The sequence below is a fragment of the Dendrobates tinctorius genome, unplaced genomic scaffold, assembly GCF_039654945.1.
Source record: "Dendrobates tinctorius isolate UK_male_01 unplaced genomic scaffold, ASM3965494v1 ptg000154l, whole genome shotgun sequence".
Classification (NCBI taxonomy): Eukaryota; Metazoa; Chordata; class Amphibia; order Anura; family Dendrobatidae; genus Dendrobates; species Dendrobates tinctorius.
This window is the reverse complement of record NW_027361821.1, coordinates 22,454,624-22,475,363: the sequence shown is the minus strand read 5'-3', so window position 1 is coordinate 22,475,363 and position 20,740 is coordinate 22,454,624. Positions and strand designations below refer to the sequence as shown.

Here is a 20,740-nt window from a genome sequence, read left to right as displayed (position 1 = left end):
CACTATAATATCCAACATCATCCCGTCAGCCAGAGCTACCGGACTACTACCCCTAATATTCCACATCATCCCGTCAGCCAGAGCCACCAGACTACTACCCCTAATATCCCACATCATCCAGTCAGCCAGAGCCACTGGACTACTACCCCTAATATCCCACATCATCCTGTCAGCCAGAGCTACCGGACTACTACCCCTAATATCCCACATCATCCTGTCAACCAGAGCCACCGGACTACTACCACTAATATCCCACATCATCCAGTCAGAGCCACTGGACTACTACCCCTAATATCCCACATCATCCCGTCAGCCAGAGCTACCGGACTACTACCCCTAATATCCCACATCATCCCGTCAGCCAGAGCCACTGGACTACTACCCCTAATATCCCACATCATCCCGTCAACCAGAGCTACCGGACTACTATCCCTAATATCCCACATCATCCCGTCAGCCAGAGCTACCGGACTACTATCCCTAATATCCCACATCATCCCGTCAGCCAGAGCTACCGGACTACTACCCCTAATATCCCACATCATCCCGTCAGCCAGAGCCACTGGACTACTACCCCTAATATCCCACATCATCCCGTCAACCAGAGCTACCGGACTACTATCCCTAATATCCCACATCATTCTGTCAGCCAGAGCCACCGGACTACTACCACTAATATCCCACATCATCCAGTCAGAGCCACTGGACTACTACCCCTAATATCCCACATCATCCCGTCAGTCAGAGCTACCGGACTACTACCACTAATATCCCACATCATCCAGTCAGCCAGAGCCACCGGACTACTACCCCTAATATCCCACATCATCCCGTCAACCAGAGCCACCGGACTACTACCACTAATATCCCACATCATCCCCAGCCTGGGATCAGAACCAAAGCGCTGAGTGGAAGGGTCCTAACTTCCATACCAGGGATCCCTTTAAGAGAGGCCTGGCGTCAGAACCAGAGCGATGAGTGGATTTGCCCTGACTGCCATACCAATGATCCCTTTAAAGGAAGCCTGGGGTGAGAATCAGAGCGCTGAGGGATTTACCCTAATAACTTCCATACCGGAGATCCCTTTAAGAGAGGCCTGGGGTCAGTACCAAAGCGCAGAGTGGAACTGCCCTGACTTCCATACAGGAGATCCCTTTAATAGAATCCTGGGGTCAGAATCAGAGATCTGAGGGATTTGCCCTAACTTCCATACAGGAGATCCCTTTAAGAGAGCCTGGGGACAGTACCAGAACATTTGAAGGCAATTGCCCCGACTTCCATACCGGGGATCCCTTTAAGAGAGGCCTGGGGTCAGAACCAGAGCGCTTAGTGGAATTGCCCTATCTTCCACACCAATGATCCCTTTAAGAGACCCTGAAGGGGAAAAAAAAAAAACACCTGGTTCCCGTACTGCTACACTTCAACCCTCAAATGGAGGAAATCCAGCCGATTCTAGGATTAGGTTCCAATATCAATGCTTTATTTCATGGTACATACAAAGACAACGCGTTTCGAGGTCCATTCAATGACCTCTACCTCAGGTCGGATGTACAAGAATGAAGACAAATCAAAGCTTCCTCTTTGTGAGCAGCGGGGTAATTAACCCCGATATGATATAAACCGTCAACCTTTGATTTGTCTTCATTCTTGTACATTTCCTCCATTTGAGGCTTGAAGTATAGCAGCGCGGGAACCAGGTGTTTTTTTGTTTTTTTTTTCCCTTTTGGGATCTCCTCTTTGATTAATGGAAGCAGACACTGTCTGTCTACACCCTCCTGCTGCAGCTTCATTATATGGGATTGAGCGTATTTAGTAGTTGTGGCGTTACACAACCTCTGAGGGTGAGTACCCTGAACAATTCAATTTTTACTTATTATATCTGGTAAAGGCCTATGGGCGCGCTTTTGTGGTTTCTTTTATCTTTAAGAGACCCTGGGGTCAGAACCACAAAGCTGAGTGGAACGGTCCTAACTTCCATACCGGGGGATCCCTTTAAGAGAGGCCTAGGGTCAAAACCAAAGCGCTGGATGGATTTGCCCTGACTTCCATACCAATGATCCCTTTAACAGAAGTCTGGGGTCAGAATCAGAGCGCTGAGGGATTTGCCCTCACTTCCATATCGGAGATCCCTTTAAGAGGGAAAATGTGCCTATGGGATGGAGGATGTGTAATGGGTATATGGGCAGGGAGGGGGTAATTCATTTCTGACATGTGCTCTCTGCTCCTTTCTGGGGGGCAGACAATGGCTGGAGCTTATGTTCCCAGGGATGCTAGATTTCTCCCACCCAGTCAGTGTCTGCTGAGGTGTTGTGGCGCGGGAAAACTGTTGCTCATAGCAACCAATCACAGCTCAACTTCTTTTAACCAGGTCTGGTGAAATGAAAGATGCTTAGTGATTGGTTGCAAGGAAAACTGTTGCTCATAGCAACCAATCACAGCTCAGCTTCTTTTAAACAGCTCTGGTAAAATGAAAGATGCTTCGTGATTGGTTGGTGATACACATACATTCAATTTTATATATATAGATATGAAAAATAAAACCTTAAAAAAATTCAGAACAACTTGACAAATGGGTGTTTGCATTTCTATTTTCACAGGGAATTGTCCCAATTACTCAACATGCGTATATCTTGTATTGTTACAGACTATGCCGGACGTATCCGCCTGGTGTACCTGCATGTACAGTAGTAGAGGTGCCCATCTTTGTGGAGTTGCTTTGCGAGCTCCAGCTGATGGTTGGACATTAGTTTCTCATTGATGACAACAATAAGAGGTTTTTGTGCTTCAAGTGTTTCTAAGCAGCTTCCTGCACCTGTTATGTAAAAACACAAGCATTAGAAATGATGGGCAGTAGTCATTCTGACCTTGAACAGAATATCTTGTATTGAAGGTACCTTCCATCTTTGAAAGTTACCGTATTTTTCAGACTATAAGACGCACCGGATTATAAGACGCACCTCAAATTTTGGGGTGCAAAATAGCAGAAAAAAGATTTTTAAAAGATGGGGACCGTCTTATTGTCCGAATTTAAGGTATCTTACCTGAGTGCCGACGGTGGTAGAGCGGGGTCACAGGGGGCATGGTCCCTTCATCAGGAAGCCGGAGGTGGCAGAAGTGGGGCAATGCTGTAGTCCCGGGGTGCAATGCTGCGGATCCTGTGTCGGCAATGAGGCAGAGCATGGAGCAGGGTCCCTTCCTCAGGATGCCGGTGGCAGAAATGTCGCGACGCCACAGCCTGGTGTCCACAGCGAGCAGAGCCAAGTGCATCACTGGTTTCTCTGAGGCCATTTTCCTGAGGCTGCGTGTGCACAGATTGAGATCTCAATCTGCGCATACTCGGCCCACAGCTTCAGGAAGATGGCCACAGGGAAACCGGTGATGCACTTGACTCTGCTGGCCATGGACACCGGGCCGTGGCATCCTGAGGAAGGGACCCTGCTCAGGTGCACTCCGCACTGCCCACCGAGCCTCAGCTTTGTCACACATCTGCCGCCAGTTCCGCTAATACACCACTACCGCAACCCCCCAGTAAGGCTAGTTTCACACTTGCGCCTTTTTGCACAGCGTTTCGAGCGTACATGATACGCATGCAAAAAACGCTTACAAACGCTTATAAACGCTGTGTTTTTTCGTCGCATCATCGTGCGCATTACGACAAAAAACGCTGCGTTTGTATACGTTTTTCCATGCATTTGCATTTTTTATGCACATGGTGCCACAATCACAGGAGGAAAATCCTTGAAAAATTTTTGCAACAGACTCCACCAATGGGACAACAGTGGGCTTGTGTTATGGAAATTCTTTATATAGACCCTGTTTACAGCTGAATTCTTCATATTTGCTTGGATTTTCTCTTAACATGGATCTGCGCTGGAAGAGTTTTCACTTCAACTTGGATCTGGATATCAGGATGGCTCAGGCTTATGCAGTTGCTTGCCATCAACAAAGGGAGAGAGACAGCGAAGACGGCAGCGTCGGCGTTTGTGGATACATCTGATTATTGGACTCCGGGAGAGCCGTGGAGCGTATCACACCCTCTACAGTGAGCTCCAGGCAAACCCGGAGAAATTTACAGATTATACCCGGATGTCCCAACAAAGCTTTAATGATTTGCTTGGTCGGGTCCAAGAAGCCATCCAGAGACAGGACACACAGCTCCGTCGTGCGATTTCTCCCGAGGAACGGCTCCTGATCACATTACGGTACGTAGTATTGCAAAAACAATGCCTGCATAATTTTCTTTGTTCTCACGTGTACTATTCCAAAGCTGGCAGAATTATTGTCCTGCCATGTAGTTAACCAATGGCTGAAGTATATTATTTATGCCATGTAGTAAAGAAAAGGCTGCATATATACTTGTATGCCATTTTTTTTATATAGTGTTAAATTGTATTTTTGTTGTTGTAACAATCCATATACACAAATATTAATTTTTGTTGTTTCTCGGTTTCCCAGATTCCTGGCTACTGGCGAGAGCCTCTCTTCACTGCACTTTCAGTACCGTATTAGAATATCAACCTTGTCTAGAATAGTTGCGGACACCTGCCGGGCAGCTTTGTGGGACGTTCTCTGTCCCGAATTTATGCCGCTGCCCATCGTGGAAAAGTGGTTTGAAATTTCTGAAAGATTCTGGACAGTCTGCAATTTCCCTAACTGTTTGGGTGCCGTTGATGGGAAACACATCCGTATTATAAAAGCAAAAAGAACAGGCTCCGAGTACTATAACTATAAAAAGTACTTTTCTACAGTACTCATGGCCATTTCGGATGCAGACTGTATGTTTGTTGCAGTTGACATTGGTGCATTTGGCTGTGGGAATGACTCCCAGGCTTTTAAGAACTCTGACATGGGCCTGAGGTTGTATGGCAACCAGTTCAATTTCCCCAGGCCACGGCCTCTTCCCAACACCGAAGGTCCGCCACAGCCCTTTGTAATGGTTGGGGATGAGGCATTCCAGATATGCCAAAACCTGCTCAAGCACTACTCCAGCCGGGACTTGGACTACACCAAAAGAATTTTTAATTACAGGCTGACCAGGGCCAGAACTGTCGAGTGTGCCATTGGTATACTTGTCTCCAGATGGCTCAGTCTCAGCACTGCCATTAATCTGAAACTGGAAACAGTGGATGAGGTGGTGAAGGCCTGTGTGGTTCTACATAATTTTGTCATGGTTAGAGAGCACCCGAACTTTGAACTCGATGATGCAGCTCCTAAACCAATGCCTGAATTTACTCAGCACCCTCTCAGGTCATCCGTTGAAGTTGGCCAAATGAGGGACCAATTTGCGGCCTACTTCAACTCAGATGTGGGACGGGTGGAATGGCAAGATCAAATGGTGTAACAAAGTTTTCTTTTGTGTGTATGTTAATAAAAAACCTGTGTTGATACCTGTACCGAGTGCAGTCTGTCTTCTTACACTTCAATACAATAATCATCTGGCCCGGTGTACCAGTGAATTAATGATGCTGTGTTTTGTGCATCATGAATTTACTAGTACTCCTGACCAGGTGACTATAAATACACACAAGTTGTATGACCTTTATCATCTCTACACTTTGAGTTCAATATGCTGCGACGGTGGAAATAATACAAATAATTTTTGTGTCACCTGGCATGATATTAACAATAGTGATTTGGGACTGCAGTTGCATCCCTCACTATTTATGACACCCAACGCTGTGACTATAAATATTATTTGTAGTATCATCACTGTGGCTTCAGTTTGAACGCAAACAGTAGACATAATAAAGTTTATACAACGAATACAATACCCAGGCCTGGTGTCATGCTGAAGTGAGGACGCCAAAAGTAACGCATCCTGGTTTGTCTGTTTGGGGTGTGGGATGATGAGACATGGGGACATTATACGGGGATTTTCTTGCGGGAGACATTGTTTATGGCACGGAAGGTACTGGCACTACGGTGGATGGGGGTTCAGATCCCTCCCTTAGGGCCTGGATTGAATTGGTGAACTCAATTATACCATACGAGCGTACACTGTATCAAAATAGAGTGTGCCCGGGTAAATTTGAGAAGATATGGGAAAGGTGGAATTCCTCTCATCTCACGTTGTAGGACGGAGATATCGCATGATAAAGAGCTAATTATGTGGACACAGGCTGCAAATAGTTGTTGTTTTGTAGTAGTAATGGTTTAGAGGTTTGACAGGCTTTATTATTTGAATAACACGCAGACTAATGTAAGGTAATTGACAGTATGTTTTATTCTGTAAACAACTGGTATACATACACTGTTTGACATTAATGCTCTGTGGAACATATACGTGTTATATGGTGTTTTCATCATCGTCAGTTTGTATATTGTATACCCTGTCTATGATTCAATAAACGAATTTAAAAAAAAAAAAAAGCAACGCATCCAGACTTCATAAGGTTATCACACATGGGCAGGAGAATACACATAAGAGGTAACCTGCAGCATCGCTACAGTCTGATAGAAATATATGCAGACTGAAGCGACGCTGCAGGTAAAAACCCATGTGTATTAACCTGGCCAGGTGTGATAGTTATGATACAAGGGCAGGGTATTGTACATATGGCGTGTATTTTCCCCATCATCTCCTCATTTTATCAACACACACTGAATAGAAGATGTGGTTAATTACAAGGTATATCTAGAATTACCTTGCCTTGTATCACAAAAAGTTAAATGATGATGGTAAAAACACACCATAGTCAATTAACTTTTGATACCTGGCAAGTAGAGTTGAGCGACTTTGGTCGGATCGGGTTTCATGAAACAAAATTTGTTTCAGATGAAACTGATCCGACTAGGGCAAAAAAAAGTCGGAGTTTCGTCCGAAACCCGACCCCAATGCAAGTCAATGAGAAATAAAAGTCGTCATTGAGCCGATGACATTCATCCACTCAATGCCGACTTTTATTCCCCATTGACTTGCATTGGGGTCGGGTTTTTTTTTTTGCCCTAGTCGGACCAGTTTCATCTGAAACAAATTTTGTTTCATGAAACCCGATCCGACCAAAGTCGCTCAACTCTACTGGCAAGGTAACAATAGATACGCCTTGCACTCAACAACATCCTCTATTCAGTCTGTGTAATATTAGCTGACTCAAGAGACTGGTGGGGAAAATACAAGTCATATACATTTGTGTTTTTGACTACACATATCTAAAAGACTGACAAGAAACCTGTGTCAGTAATGGAGCTATTTGGTGGCAAAAACGCAAAGTGTACGGCGCAGTGTGTGTAGGCGGCAATAGACACATAAATGAAACAGTATTTTGTGAAAGCAGAATTGCCATTTATTTAAAAAAAAAAAAAATATATTTTGAAGGACGTTTGGGGGAAGAGTGGGATACTTTGGGGATGTGGAGAGACGAGGAACGGCTGGAAGTTGAGGAAGGGGTTCTAGGTGAAGGGGCGACTAAAGTAGTGGGGGAAGGGAGCTCAGGGATGGAAACAGAGGCAGGTTGAGAAACATTAGGAGAGGGGGGACTGACAAACAAAGTCTTTTGCTTCTTGTTCCTCTTTGGGGCAGGAGGCATCTGCCTGGACCGACTACCACCGTGTGACCGCCTTACATTGGTTGACCGCCTGGAGATGGTGGACCGTGTCCGTGATGAGAAAAAGAGGGAATGTGGGTCACCCCTCTGCTGCTTGGAGGTGGCGATGCTCCTTGAAGGAGAATATGTGGTGTTGGTGCTCCTAGAAGAAGTGTTCTCGGTGCTTCTTGTTGGAGAAGTGGTGGCGGTGCTCCAAAGAGGAGAATTGGTGGCGGTGCTCCTAGTAGGAGAAGTTGTGGCGGTGCTCCTAGTAGGTGAAGTGGTGGCGGTGCTTCTAGTAGGTGAAGTGGTGGCAGTGCTCCTATGAGGTGAAGTGGTGGCGATACTCCGATGATGAGGAGTGGTGGCGGTGCTCCTAGAAGGCGAAGTGGTGGCGGTGCTCCGATGATGAGGAGTGGTGGCGGTGCTCCTATGATGAGGAGTGGTGGCGGTGCTCCTATGATGAGGAGTGGTGGCGGTGCTCCCATGCTGATGCTGAGTGGTGGCGGTGCTGCTAGACGGAGATGTTGTCGGTGCTCCGACCAGAATAGGTGGTGGTGGCCCAAGCTGGCTGTGCGGTGGCGGTGCGCCAAGATGGTGGAACGGTGGCGGTAGTGGTGCTCCAGACAGGAGCAGCGCTTGCCATGCTGGTGGCGGGGGGTGGAGTGTCCAGCAGCACTCGGCATTGGCGTGGTGTATTGTTGTGCGGCTTGGCTAGGAATGCAGGTGGCCGTGCAGTGGTATGCAGCAGAAGTCGGTACTGTGGTGAAACGAGTAAGTGGCGGCACAGGTGGGAATTACACCACTGAGAGCTGCATGTACTGATTCTGCTGCATAGCCTGTAAGAAAGCAGTGTTGCAGGCCTGTAACACATTCAGCTGTTCCTCAGGACTAAGGTGTTCCACCATGCCCTGTTCAATTTTACTAAAGAAATGGTGGCTGGTCTATTGAAGTTGTCCTCCAGCCAGTCAAGGCGCTGGTCGACAGAGTGGAAGCGGTGTTCCATGTGGGTAAAACCGTGTTCCATGAGTGAAAAAACGCTTTCCACTCTGTCGGACAACGACTTGAGGCTGGCATGAAAGGCCTCGCTTAAGTGCATGAACTCGGGCAAGACAGGCCTGTCCGAGGCCCTCTGCCGCTGGCGGGTAGTGCCCGCATAACCAGTGGCAGAGACCTGGGACAGGGGAACACCTGATGAACCAGCTTCCTGGTCACCAGCTGTCTGTGTTGCTGACCTGCAAGTTGCTTCCTGGCTGTCGGATGGCTGGGATGGGTCCGAGGTCGATCGATGAAGGACCGCTCCAGGGACAGGTTGCAGGGTGCTGCTCCAGGTGCTGTGGAAAGAAAAGTAAAACATTACTATCATGCATTTACCAGAAGCATCAGCTGTGGAATAGAAAAGCAGAGGTTATTAAAAAAAAAAATAAAAAAATTAAAAAAAATACTTACGCTCTAGTGGCAAGGTCCGGTCTCAGGAAAGCCAACTCGCGATGATAGCGGTACTTTGTTCTGGTCCTTGACGCTGAACCACTGCGAACTTGTCCCTTAGCACGAACATCAGTGTTGAAGTGGTCCTTCATTGAGCGCCAACGTGTGCGGACTTTGTTCACTGTAGAAAAACAAAGAAAAAACGTTATACAATGCACTGATGGCAACATCATTATCAGCACACACACCTGAGTGAACGTGGCAAACATTCAGTGCGGCATCACAAAAGAATTCAATACACAATGCAGTCACTGTTGATCCTGATGACACTGGTGTGTTTACTGCAAGAATATATCTTGCAAGAAACACACCAGTATCAACAGCATCAAGAGTTAAAGCATGATCAATACAGCATTACAATACACAATGCATTCACTGTTGATCCTGATGACACTGGTGTGTTTACTGCAAGAATATATCTTGAAAGAAACACACCAGTATCAACAGCATCAAGAGTTAAAGCATGATCAATACAGCATTACAATCTACAATGCAGTCACTGTTGATCCTGAGGACACTGTTATGGTCCCTGATAGATATATTCTATCAGGAAACACAATAGTATCCTCAGGAACAAGAGTCAATGCGGCATCAAACAGCAGGGAAATACTAAATGCCTTTTTTGACGCTGCAGAGGCGCTGTCCCAGCCCTCCATCAACGCTGTGGCCACCTCATTCCAGAGATGCTGGGTCACCACAATGTCTTTGTACTGCTGGTCACGGCTGTCCCACAATGGGACACGTTCCTGGACAAGGCGTATCAGGTGCTTGTTGTTGAGATAGATGTCTTCATCCCGTTGTGGAACCTAGAAAAAAAAAAATTATAATCTTGGAAATTGATGAGAATCACATAGAAAAAAAAGGAAACAGAAAAGAAGAAAGATATAGAAGATGAAAAACAGGACAGAAAAAAAGGAATAGAAATTTTTTCTTAAAAAAAAAATGGACCATCAAAGACTTGATACTTACATTGCGTCTCCTCGCCGTGACTTGGCTAGGCTGCTCCCGCTGTTTCGCCTCACTTGCCAGGTCCGATGCTGAGGTCTGTAAAAGAACACAAATTATTACCCATTTGGAGAGGCAGCTATACTTACACAAAGGCAGCAAAATCCTTACCTCCCGGTCAGCTTGGGCCAGTTCTTCTTGGGATGACAAATATTCGGATCCAGAAACATGCTGGAATAAAAAAAAAACAAATAAAAAACATTAGTACATAATATATTTTAAAGGACAGGCACGCATATATAGATTTTATAATACTCACATTTTAGCTGCTGAAGCTGTAATCCAAACTTGAGTCTTGTCTCTTGCTGGGTGGGTGTATTCTCTCTGGCAGGGCTTCTTATCTCTTGCAGGCTGCCTGTAGAGTGTGGTCTGGCACTACAGACCCCTTCTTTTATGTACACTCCTCCAAAACAATGTTGCTTGTTTAGGGGGTGGATTAAACAAGTGTCTAGACATTGTTTACTCTGAAATTGCGCGGGCTCACAAAGCGCTGACGTGCGCACTTCACAGCAACATGTAGCGTTTGGCACACACCTGGAAAATGCACAGAGCACGAAAACGCTGAGGCATGCGTGCAATCGCTAGACACTGCACCCGCCATTTTAAAGATAGGGGACAATTGCGCGTGTGACAAATGGCGCACGATGTGCTGCGCGATAAAATGCTAGAGTGAAACCAGCCTAAGCCTGCGTTCAGACTATAAGATGCACCCCCCAAATTTTTTGGGAAAAAAGTGCGTCTTATAGTTCAAAAAATACCCCTCCAAGACTCACTCCCCATCAAGAAAAAAAAGTTATCATCTATGTGAGTGATAGGTGATGACTTTATGTTTGTAATAATCCTTCAATATAGCAGATAGTCAAAAGTAACACCTTATATACCACTGTCTAGGATGAGATACACGTTCAGAACTAAATTGGGAGTCTGACCTATTTGCTTTCAGCCCTCAAATTATAAAAAAAAAAACTTTTTAAATTAAACCATAAAACCTTATGAGCCAAAACACCAAGATATACAGTAGTATTACAGCCATTTGCATTTTTGTATTATGCAACATTTGGATAGGTATAAGCTAAATGTTCATAGTAGAAAATTGTACAGGGGGCAATGAAGTTGATAGCACAACATTAGATGGATGAGATGGGTTCAACTATGAGAATTTATTGAGAAGATATATTGGCTCCTAACTTTAAAAAAAGGAGTATATATTAAAGGGAATCTGTCACCCTTTTTTTTTGACATTCTGTAATGCTGTAGATAAGCCCCCGATGTAACCTGAAAGAGAAGAAAAAAAGAGTTAGATTATACTCACCGGAGGGGGTGGTCCGGTCCGGTGGGTGTCGTGGTCCGGTCCAGCGCCTCCCATCTTCATATGATGCCGTCCTCTTCCCTTCCTGTCGTGGCTCCGGCGCAGGCGCACTGCTCTGCCCTGTTGAGGGCAGAGCAGAATACTGCAGTGCGCAGGCGCCGGAGCCACTACAGGACGGGAGAAGAGGACGGCATCATATGAAGATGGGAGGCGCTGGACCGGACCACGACACCCATCGGACCGGACCGCCCCCTCCGGTGAGCATAATCTAACGTGTTTTTCTTAAATTTCAGGTTACATCGGGGGCTTATCTACAGCATTACAGAATGCTGTAGATAAGCCCCTGATGTCAATGCCGGCAGCTGATAGTCAAAAAAAAAAGGGTGACAGATTCCCTTTAAATGCGTTTTGATGGCAAAATTCGTAAAACTATGGCCACTGTGGAGAGATGCCAAAGAAATTAACATATCAGCTCACCGGTATAGGAAGAATTCCATAATAGGTGATATGACTCCAGGCTGGTTCCAGGATAAGCATAGGCAGAAGATGAGAAGGGGAATCCAGTAGTTCCAACGTAAAGATTAAACCTTCACATATACTGAGAAAAGTTCAAGTTTAAACGACCACCAGCGGTTTTTTTTTTTTTTCATCGCCAGAGAGGTGCTTCTAATGTAAAGTCTCTGATCGTAGTCTTAGTTACCTGCCGCCATGTTGACCTTTTTCCGATGCCACAACGGTCCCGCATCGCCATCTGGTGACTGCAGCTTTTGACTGGCCGAAAGTCAGAACTACATCACAAGCTCTCAATGCAAGTCTATGAGAGCCAGAACGAGACCCTTCTATACTTGTATTGAGTTGTATTGAGCACTGGAGCGATCTGGCAGGTCACAATTTGATGGAGAAGGCGGAAGCGACGGCGACAAAACGTGAAGACGGCAGCAGGTAAATATGAGAGTAGGGACCGGGACCTTACATTAAAAGCACTATTGCAGCGCTGTGATAAAGAAAATGCTGGAGTAGTTCTTTAAAACCAGGATGTGTACATAAAAACATGGCGCATACATCGAAAGATGCCAGGTCCACGCGATTCGAGCAGAGGCTCTTAATTACGATTAAGATGTATATCACCGTGTTTTTATGTACATACTATTTTTTTTAGTATTTAAGGCTGAAGAGAGCCTTTAAGTTCATCTAGTTCAACCCATAGCCTAATATGATGATCCAGAGGAAGGCAAAAAAAAAACCCCCTGCAGCAAACACGAAGCTCCACATTGGGGGGAAAAATAGAATTAGACTTACCGGTAATTCGGTTTCTAGAAACCTTCCACGACAGCATAGGAGGTGGTCTCCACGCCCTAATCGAGGACAGGAAGTACGAGAGGTTAAAAGGTCCCACCCACCTCCCTCTCACCAGTGACTTATAACTGATTACCATAGCACCGGTTACCTTAGGATTCTCAGAATTTTGTCCAAGAATGCAGGGAGGGAAATAGTGGTGTCGTGGAAGGTTTCTAGAAACCGAATTACCAGTAAGTCTAATTCTATTTTCTCTAGCAACCTTCCAAAACAGCATAGGAGGCATAACAACCTACACTGCACTGGGGGGGGACAACGGCCTGAAGAACTTTTCAGCCAAAGACTAGATCCCTGTTGGACACAAGGTCCAACCTGTAGTGTTTAGTGAAAGTATGTAAGGAGTACCAGATTGCTGCTTTACAAATCTGCTCTGAAGATGCACCTGCCCTTTCAGCCCATGAAGTAGAGGTAGATCGTGTTGAATGCGCTTTGATCCCCGTAGGGGGAGTGATGTTCTGCACCAGGTATGCTTCGGAGATGGCTTTCTTAATCCAATTGGCAATGGTGTTTTTTGCCACCTTCTTTCCCTTGTTTGGACCAGAAGTATGGATAAATAGGTTGTGGTCAATTCTATAGGGTTTGGTACACTCTAAGTAGTAGAGAATTATGCGCCTCACGTCCAGCGTATGAAACACCTTTTCCTTAGGGTTCGCTGGGTTTTGACAAAGGAAGAAGAATTATTTCTTGCGATTTATGGAAATCAGACACAACCTTTGGTAGGAATGATGGATCAAGGGAAAGAACTATGGAATCGTCCCTAACTGTTAGGAAGGGTTCCCTGATTGAGAGAGCTTGGAGCGCTCCTATTCGCCTTGTCGAGGTTATCACTATAAGGAAGGCCACTTTACAGGAGAGGAGCTGAGGAGTACAGGATGGCAGGGGCTCAAAGGGTGATTGAGTGAGTCCCGTAAGTACCACATTCAAGTCCCAAGGTGGAATGGCGACTAGCCTTTTTGGATGTAGCCTAGCGGCTGATGTGATGAATCTTTTTATCCACCTGTGGTTGGCCAAGTCACAGTCGAACATGAAACTTAATGCTGATACCTGAACTTTAAGCGTGCTGGGTTTTAGACCTAGCTCAAGTCCCCTCTGTAGGAAATCCAGGATACGGGAAATGTTAGGGTTTTCTGGGTCAAGCAAATCTGGCAGACACCATGAGGAAAACTTTTTCCATATTTTGTTATAAATAGCAATGGTGACCGGTTTCCGAGATTTCTGGAGGGTTTTTATTACTGCTGCTGATAGCCTCCTGGCCCTCAGGATCTGGGTCTCAGCAACCAGGCCGCTAACTTCATTCCCCGGAGGTTTGGGTGATGTAGAGGGCCCTGCAAGAGAAGGTCGTCCTCCAGGGGTAGGTGGAATGGCCCGTCTACCTGTAGCTCCATAAGTAGAGAATACCAGCTCCTCTTTGGCCATAGCGGGGCTACCAGAATGGTTTGGGTCTGATCCTCCCGGATTTTCCTCAGGGTTGCGGCAAGGATTGGAACTGGCAGGAAGGCATAAGCCAGACGAAACCTCCACCTGTGGGCGAAGGCATCTACCCCCAGGGATCTGTCTCTGGGGTTCAGGGAGAAGTAGTCTCTCACTTGGGCATTTTCTCTTGAGGCCAGTAGATCCACCTCTGGAAGACCCCACCTGTTGACCAGCCTCTGAAAGATTCTTTGGTTTAGGCTCCACTCTCCAGGCTGGATGCACTTTCTGCTCAAGAAATCAGCTTGAAGATTGGAAGTACCCATTAGGTGGACTGCCGTTAGAGAACGGAGGTGTCTTTTGGCCCAGCAAAATATTCGACCTGAAAGGCCCTCTAGGCTGCTGGATCTCGTGCCGCCCTGGTGTCTGAGATGGGCCACTGTTGCTACGTTGTCCGAATAGACTCTGATATGATGGCCCTGGACCAGGTGTCTTGCTGCCAGAAGAGCTTCCTCCACGGCTTTCAGCTCCCTGAAGTTTGAGGATTTGGCACTCATTTCCTGGCTCCACAACCCCTGGAATGGTTGTCGGGACACCACAGCTCCCCAGCCTTTTTTGCTGGCATCTGATGTTACCGTGACCAGGGGAATCTGGGACCAGTTGATTCCCTTGCACAGATTCTTGCGGTCCATCCACAATACCAGTGAAGCTTTCACCTTTCCTGGGGTCTGGACTCTTCTGTTCAGGCAGGTATGATCTCCGTTCCAGCTCCCCAAGATGTGGGACTGGAGTATTCTGGAGTGGGCCTGTGCCCAAGGCACTGACTGGATGCAGGAGGTCATTGACCCTAGTATAGACATGGCTGATCTGAGGGTTGGGGACCTTTGTTCCCTGAAACTTGAGATCCTTGATATTCTGGACCTCTGATGTTCCTCTGGGAGGAAGGTCATTTGTTTTCTTGAATCTAGGAGGATTCCTAAGAATTTTATCTTCTGGGAGGGTTGGATCTGTGACTTTTTATATTCGGGATCCACCCCAATGATTGAAGAATACTCATGGTTTGCATCACCTGGCTGTCTAGGATCTGGTATGAGGATCCTATTATCAGCAGGTCGTCCAGATAGGGCACAATGCATATGCCCTTATGCCCTGCCCTCTGATGTGGGACATAGCTTCTGCCATAATCTTGGAAAATACTCGAGGGGCAGAGGATATCCCAAAGGGAAGCACGTTGTACTGATAGTGCCTGACTTCTGTACCCTGGCGGATCGCAAACCTCAGATACTTCCGGTGAGAAGGATGTATGGGGATGTGAAAATAGGCATCTTTTAAGTCTATGGTTGCCATGAAGTGAGATGGCCCTATCAGAGGAATGGCGTTCTTCACTGACTTCATCTTGAATCTGTCATATACAATGTGCCGGTTGAGGCCCTTCAGATTTATTATTATCCTTGCCTCTCCTGTGGGTTTTCTCACTAGGAACAGTCAGGAATAATGCCCTCTTCCCCGTTCCTCCACAGGGACCGGAGAGATGGCGTTTGATTGAAGCAGGAGCTGGATGCCGGTTTTTAGTGCTGGAGTCTCCCGAGGTGGTAGGGAGGTAACTCTTATACCCTGCGGGGGAAGGATTCGAGTTCTAGCAGCAGGCCCTCCCTGATCACATTGAGGACCCAGGGACTGTTGGAAATCATCTGCCAAGAGTGAATAAACCTCGAAAGCCTTCCCCCCACCGGGGTCGAGTCATTGTTTTTCTTGTGGCTGTTGCTGCTGCTGGGGGACCAGGATGTTCCTGCCTCTCCGTTTAGCATAACTCCATCTTCCCGTCTTTCCCTTGCCTCTCGGCTGGGATGGCTGATTCTGGAGGGCTCGAAAAAGCCGCTTTTTTGCGGTCCTCTGCTCAGGAAGCACCTTCTTATCTGTGGCCTTTTCAAGAATTTCATCTAAGGCTGGGCCAAAGACATGTTCACCCTTGAAGGGTAAAGAGCAGAGTTTAACCTTGGAAGTCACATCCCGGCTCCACGTTTTAAGCCAAAAGGCCCGTCTTGCGGAATTGGACTGGACCATGGCTCTGGCGGAAGAGCGGATCATCTCCATTGATGCATCGGCCAAGAAGCCTGTAGCTCTCTGTAGTATGGGAAGGGAGTTAAGAAGGTCACCTCTTAAGGTTCCCCGGGAAATATGACTCTCTAGTTCCTTTATCCATTGGAAGAGAGACCTAGAGACACATCTGGACGCTATTCCTGATTTTAGGGAGAAGGGAGAAGTTTCCCAGGCCTTTCTTAGGAGGCTTTCTGCCTTATGGTCCATCGGGTCTCTAAGCTGGAACACGTCATCAAATGGAAGGACCGTCTTTTTCACCACTCTTGCCACCTGGACATCAACCTTCGGGATGTCCCATTTAAACTCCTCTCCTTCCAAGGGGAATCTATGCCTGAGCTCCGACGGGGCTGAGTAGCGCTTCTCTGGGTACTCCCATTCCTGAGAGATCATGTCTACTATGCTCTTATGAACTGGGAAACCTGTTTGTCTGGGTCCCTCAAATCCTCCGAACATGCGTTCCTGTGCTGACTGAGTAACTGGCTCGTCCTCTAGGCCCATGGTGGCCCGCACAGCACTGACCAGCTCTTCCACATATTCCGCAGAAAGGAGGTATCTCCTAGTTTCAGCTGATTTGGAAGTTCCCGGTTGTTCTCAACTCTCGGAGCCTGAATTATATGACCTCTCTGATTCGGATTCCGAGTCCTCTATTTGTATTTTTCGTTTTTTTGGGGATGGGGAGCCTACAATCGGAGGAGGAGGAGGTGGTGGTGGTGGTGGGGGAGGTCTGGACCTGATGAGTAACCAGGCTGCGGATCTCGTCAATTAGTGACGGGTGCTCAGCCCTAACCACCCTATCCGTGCAAGCCTGACACAGTTTTTTTGCCCAATTTGAGGGAAGTTTTGCACTGCATATGGCACATTTGGCCGACTTGCTAGTGGTATTGGTGCCTTTGGGGGCAGACTTTTCTCCCTATAAAAAAAGGGGGAGAAGCATTTCTGAGGACCTCTATCCCAGGACCGCACCACTAGGACCCACCCCAGGTAACACTCACTGTGGCTGGGGCAGCGCTGGGCTCTGCAGACGCAGGGCAGGAAGAACCGTCCATGTTGACAGGGGATTTCGTCTTACCTGTCGGCGTCTTCTGGCGGGTTAATAAGGGGTTAACCCCGCCGCAGCGCAGCTTTTCCCCCTCCTCCTCCCTGGGTCCTGGAGCAGGCACAGCTGGTGCTGGCGAGCTCCACGCGCCGGCAGGTGAATGGGGGCCGCCATGATAGGAAGTCGTCAGACATACCCCGGAAGTGACCGCGCGTGACGTCACTTCCGGGTCACCGCACAGCGCGCAGCAGGAGGAGGAGAGACCGGAGAGCTGCGGGAGGCCTCCGGTCGGGGATCACTGGCCCGCTTTACTTCCCATGGGAGAGCACGGGTGGGCCAGGAACGGTCCCGTGTTCTAAGAAGACGGGAGCAGCACGGAGGAGGGGAGGCAGCGCCACCGACCACCACTGCCCGGCTTAAGAAATTCCAGGTACGCTGCAGCAGCCGGCCACACAGCATACTGAACCTCTCCATGCCCCTTGGGGGACAGGAAAGACACTGGTGAGAGGGAGGTGGGTGGGACCTTTTAACCTCTCGTACTTCCTGTCCCCCATTAGGGCGTGGAGACAACCTCCTATGCTGTCGTGGAAGGTTGCTAGAGAAAAATTCCTTCCTGACTCCACATACGGCAATCAGACTAGCTCCTTGATCAACGCAATATTAAGGAAACTAGTGTATATACCCTGTAATATTATACTTTTCAAGAAAGGCATCCAGTCCCTTCTTAAATTTAGTAGGGAATCACTCATTACAACATCATATGGCAGAGAGTTCCATAGTCTCACTGCTCTTACAGTAAAAAATCTGGGTCTGTGAGTATGCTTAAACCTTCTTTCTGTCATGATCACGTGTGTCAGGTCGCAGATGATGCCGCAAGGCGAACCCATAACACACGTGACCCTGGATACACCGCCTCCAGTGGGGCACACTTAAATAATAGAATGTGCAGGTGGATACGCCGCCTCCACCTGGCGAATTTAGGTATTACACGTTATAAATATATTTCTGGAAACACCACCTCCAGTAAGGCGCATTTAAATAAGGGGGGAACCTGGGAAACTTTAACAATGGTGGGCCCTGCGATAGGGAATGGGGACATGGAGACCTCCTAAGTTCCCCTGAGCCAGTGTCCCTGCACTCCTTACATTCCCTAAACAGGCTCCGCACCTGTCGCCGCACGCGTACCTTTACGCCCTTGCTCACCCTGACCCTAAACCCTCACTAGGGAATGGGTTGGTGCGGAGACTAATCCCACCACTGCACTAATAATACACATGAGGAAAGAGACAATACAGGGGGAACACCACTTAGCTTTGCTCTGTTGCGTGCGTTCATAGCAACAGAGCCCACCACCTGCGTGCATCTTCCCCTCCACCTGGATCCATCACCATAACTGGATCCGTCACCATCGTGCAGCCTGGGAGCAGAGTCCATCACCACTTGCAGCAGTCCAGTACACAGAGTCCCAAGATGAGTCCAGCCTCTGCCAAGAATCCAAGCATGCACGAGTCCAGTTCTCAGCAACCAAGTCGAACATGCTGAGTGCAACTCTCTTCCTAGTCGCCACTTCTCTAAGCCATGCCCGCACTTCCCGCCGACACCATAAACTGCGACTCCACCAGGCCATGCCAGTCCTTCCTGCAGACACCATTAGCTGGCACTCGTTCTCTCTGGCTGACTGCGCAGGACTCCTATCCAGCTCCATCATTCCACCAGGCTCTCCAACAACTCAGCAAGAAATATCACCAGCAGTGAGTGAACACCCTGAGACCCATTTATAGAGTGTCACACCTGAACCATAATTAAGTGCAACCTAACCTAAGGTGCAATACCACAACCACCACCGGGGACAGTCAAAACACCTTTGAACTTAACCAAAGTAAAAAAAGTTCACTTTGTACTTTTAATACCGCCAGATCCAACACTGGATCATGACACTTTCCTCCAGACGTAGAGGATGTCCCCGTCTCAGGTCTAAGAGTAAAAAGATCATTAGAAAGGTCTTTGTAGTGTCCCCGCATATATTTATACATTGTAATAAGATCAACCCTTCTTTTCAGCTTTTCTCAATAAATATAAAGTTTTAATCTTTATCTTGGAACTTCAGATGCTGGATTCCCCTTATCTTCTGCTGTGGAAAGACACCTCAAGAATGGTATCTGGAGAATTAACTAGATTTTCACTAAGGTTACAGCAGTCCAGAGCAAAGTGCAACCAGCAGGCCACATCCAGCCCTTTTGATTTTCCAGTCTGTCCCGTGGTCAGAGACAGCCGGAAGGCTTGATTTAGTGGTTCACAGAACGCACTAGGGTGGCCGTCCTCCCCCACCGACGTCTTGATTTCACTGATATCTGCAACCTCAGGATTCACCCTTACTACACAGAGAATAAGGTGTTTTTATTTTATAAGAGAGACTACTTTATTTAAAAAGGGGTTGTCCAAGTAGTGGAAAACCTCTCTAGCATTGTAGCAGTGTCTATATCTAGACGTGTGAAATCAGTACCTGCATGGCTGATAACGAGATCTGCATTCTGAATATCTGGTGCCAGCGAGGCCTTATACCTGAAGACATCCATAGCAAAGCCGGCCGTGCTGTGTGGCTCAGGTTCCACTGTTCCCCTTCCAATCTGAAGGATCACTCTGTTGTAACCAAGGTCTTTGAGGATCTAGAAGCAGAACAGACTGGGGGTTACAGAAAGAAAACAATAAATGACATTGGGTAAAGCAGCAAGAGGTGTCCACAAGACAAATAAATCTGCAGTATATACAGCAGGACTTTGGGGCAACTGACTGCAGCCCGTCTTATTTTAAGTATTTTTTTTAAAGCAAACTTTAGCCGGGGAGAGGAGTTTTCTGAATATGAAAAAAAAGCCTTTAAAATGGACAGCATATTGATGGATCTATCTTTGTGCTCAGAAATATTTCACAGATCCATAGACTTTTATGGTACAGGAAAGATGTATATCTTTGTACCGTGTTAGCCAGTAGATAGAAAAATATTCAGGATTGAGAGTCCTCAGTAGTTGATACCTTTTAATGGCTAACTGAAAAGATGGTAACACATTGCAAGCTTTCGAGACTACTCAGGTCTCTTCATCAGTTCAGCCTGATGAAGAGACCTGAGTAGTCTGGAAAGCTTGCAATGTGTTACCATCTTTTCAGTTAGCCATTAAAAGGTATCAACTACTGAGGACTCTCAATCCTGAATATTTTTCTAGACTTGTATGGGTGATTTTGATCCAGAACTTTGATAAAAACTGATATGTCCCAGTGCTTTTTGCAGACACTCAGCTTGCAAAAATACACAGACATATGAACAGCTCCATAGACTATAATGGGGGTTTTTAATGTGCAAAACGGAGTTCTGAATGAGGCAATAAATCGACCAGTACTGGGGATTTCAAATCCATAACACATCAATTTATGCTGCGGCTATCATCACAGATTTGTTTTATTTTGGACAGGTTATAGCATTTTTTTTATTACCGCATATTGACATACTTATCAGTGAAC

At 47.0% G+C, this 20,740-nt stretch overlaps 1 protein-coding gene across 1 annotated transcript in view; it reads right to left on the bottom strand.

Moving 5' to 3' along the window:
- ALG13 (ALG13 UDP-N-acetylglucosaminyltransferase subunit) overlaps nucleotides 1-20,740 on the bottom strand; it is a 198,163-nt gene that overhangs the window by 174,176 nt on the left and 3,247 nt on the right. Inside the window, exons 2-3 of the mRNA XM_073547540.1 lie at nucleotides 19,731-19,893; nucleotides 2,674-2,812 (exon numbers count right to left, since the gene is read on the bottom strand). Of these exons, the coding sequence (XP_073403641.1) occupies nucleotides 2,674-2,812; nucleotides 19,731-19,893 (302 nt within the window). The remainder of the gene's footprint in view (nucleotides 1-2,673; nucleotides 2,813-19,730; nucleotides 19,894-20,740) is intronic.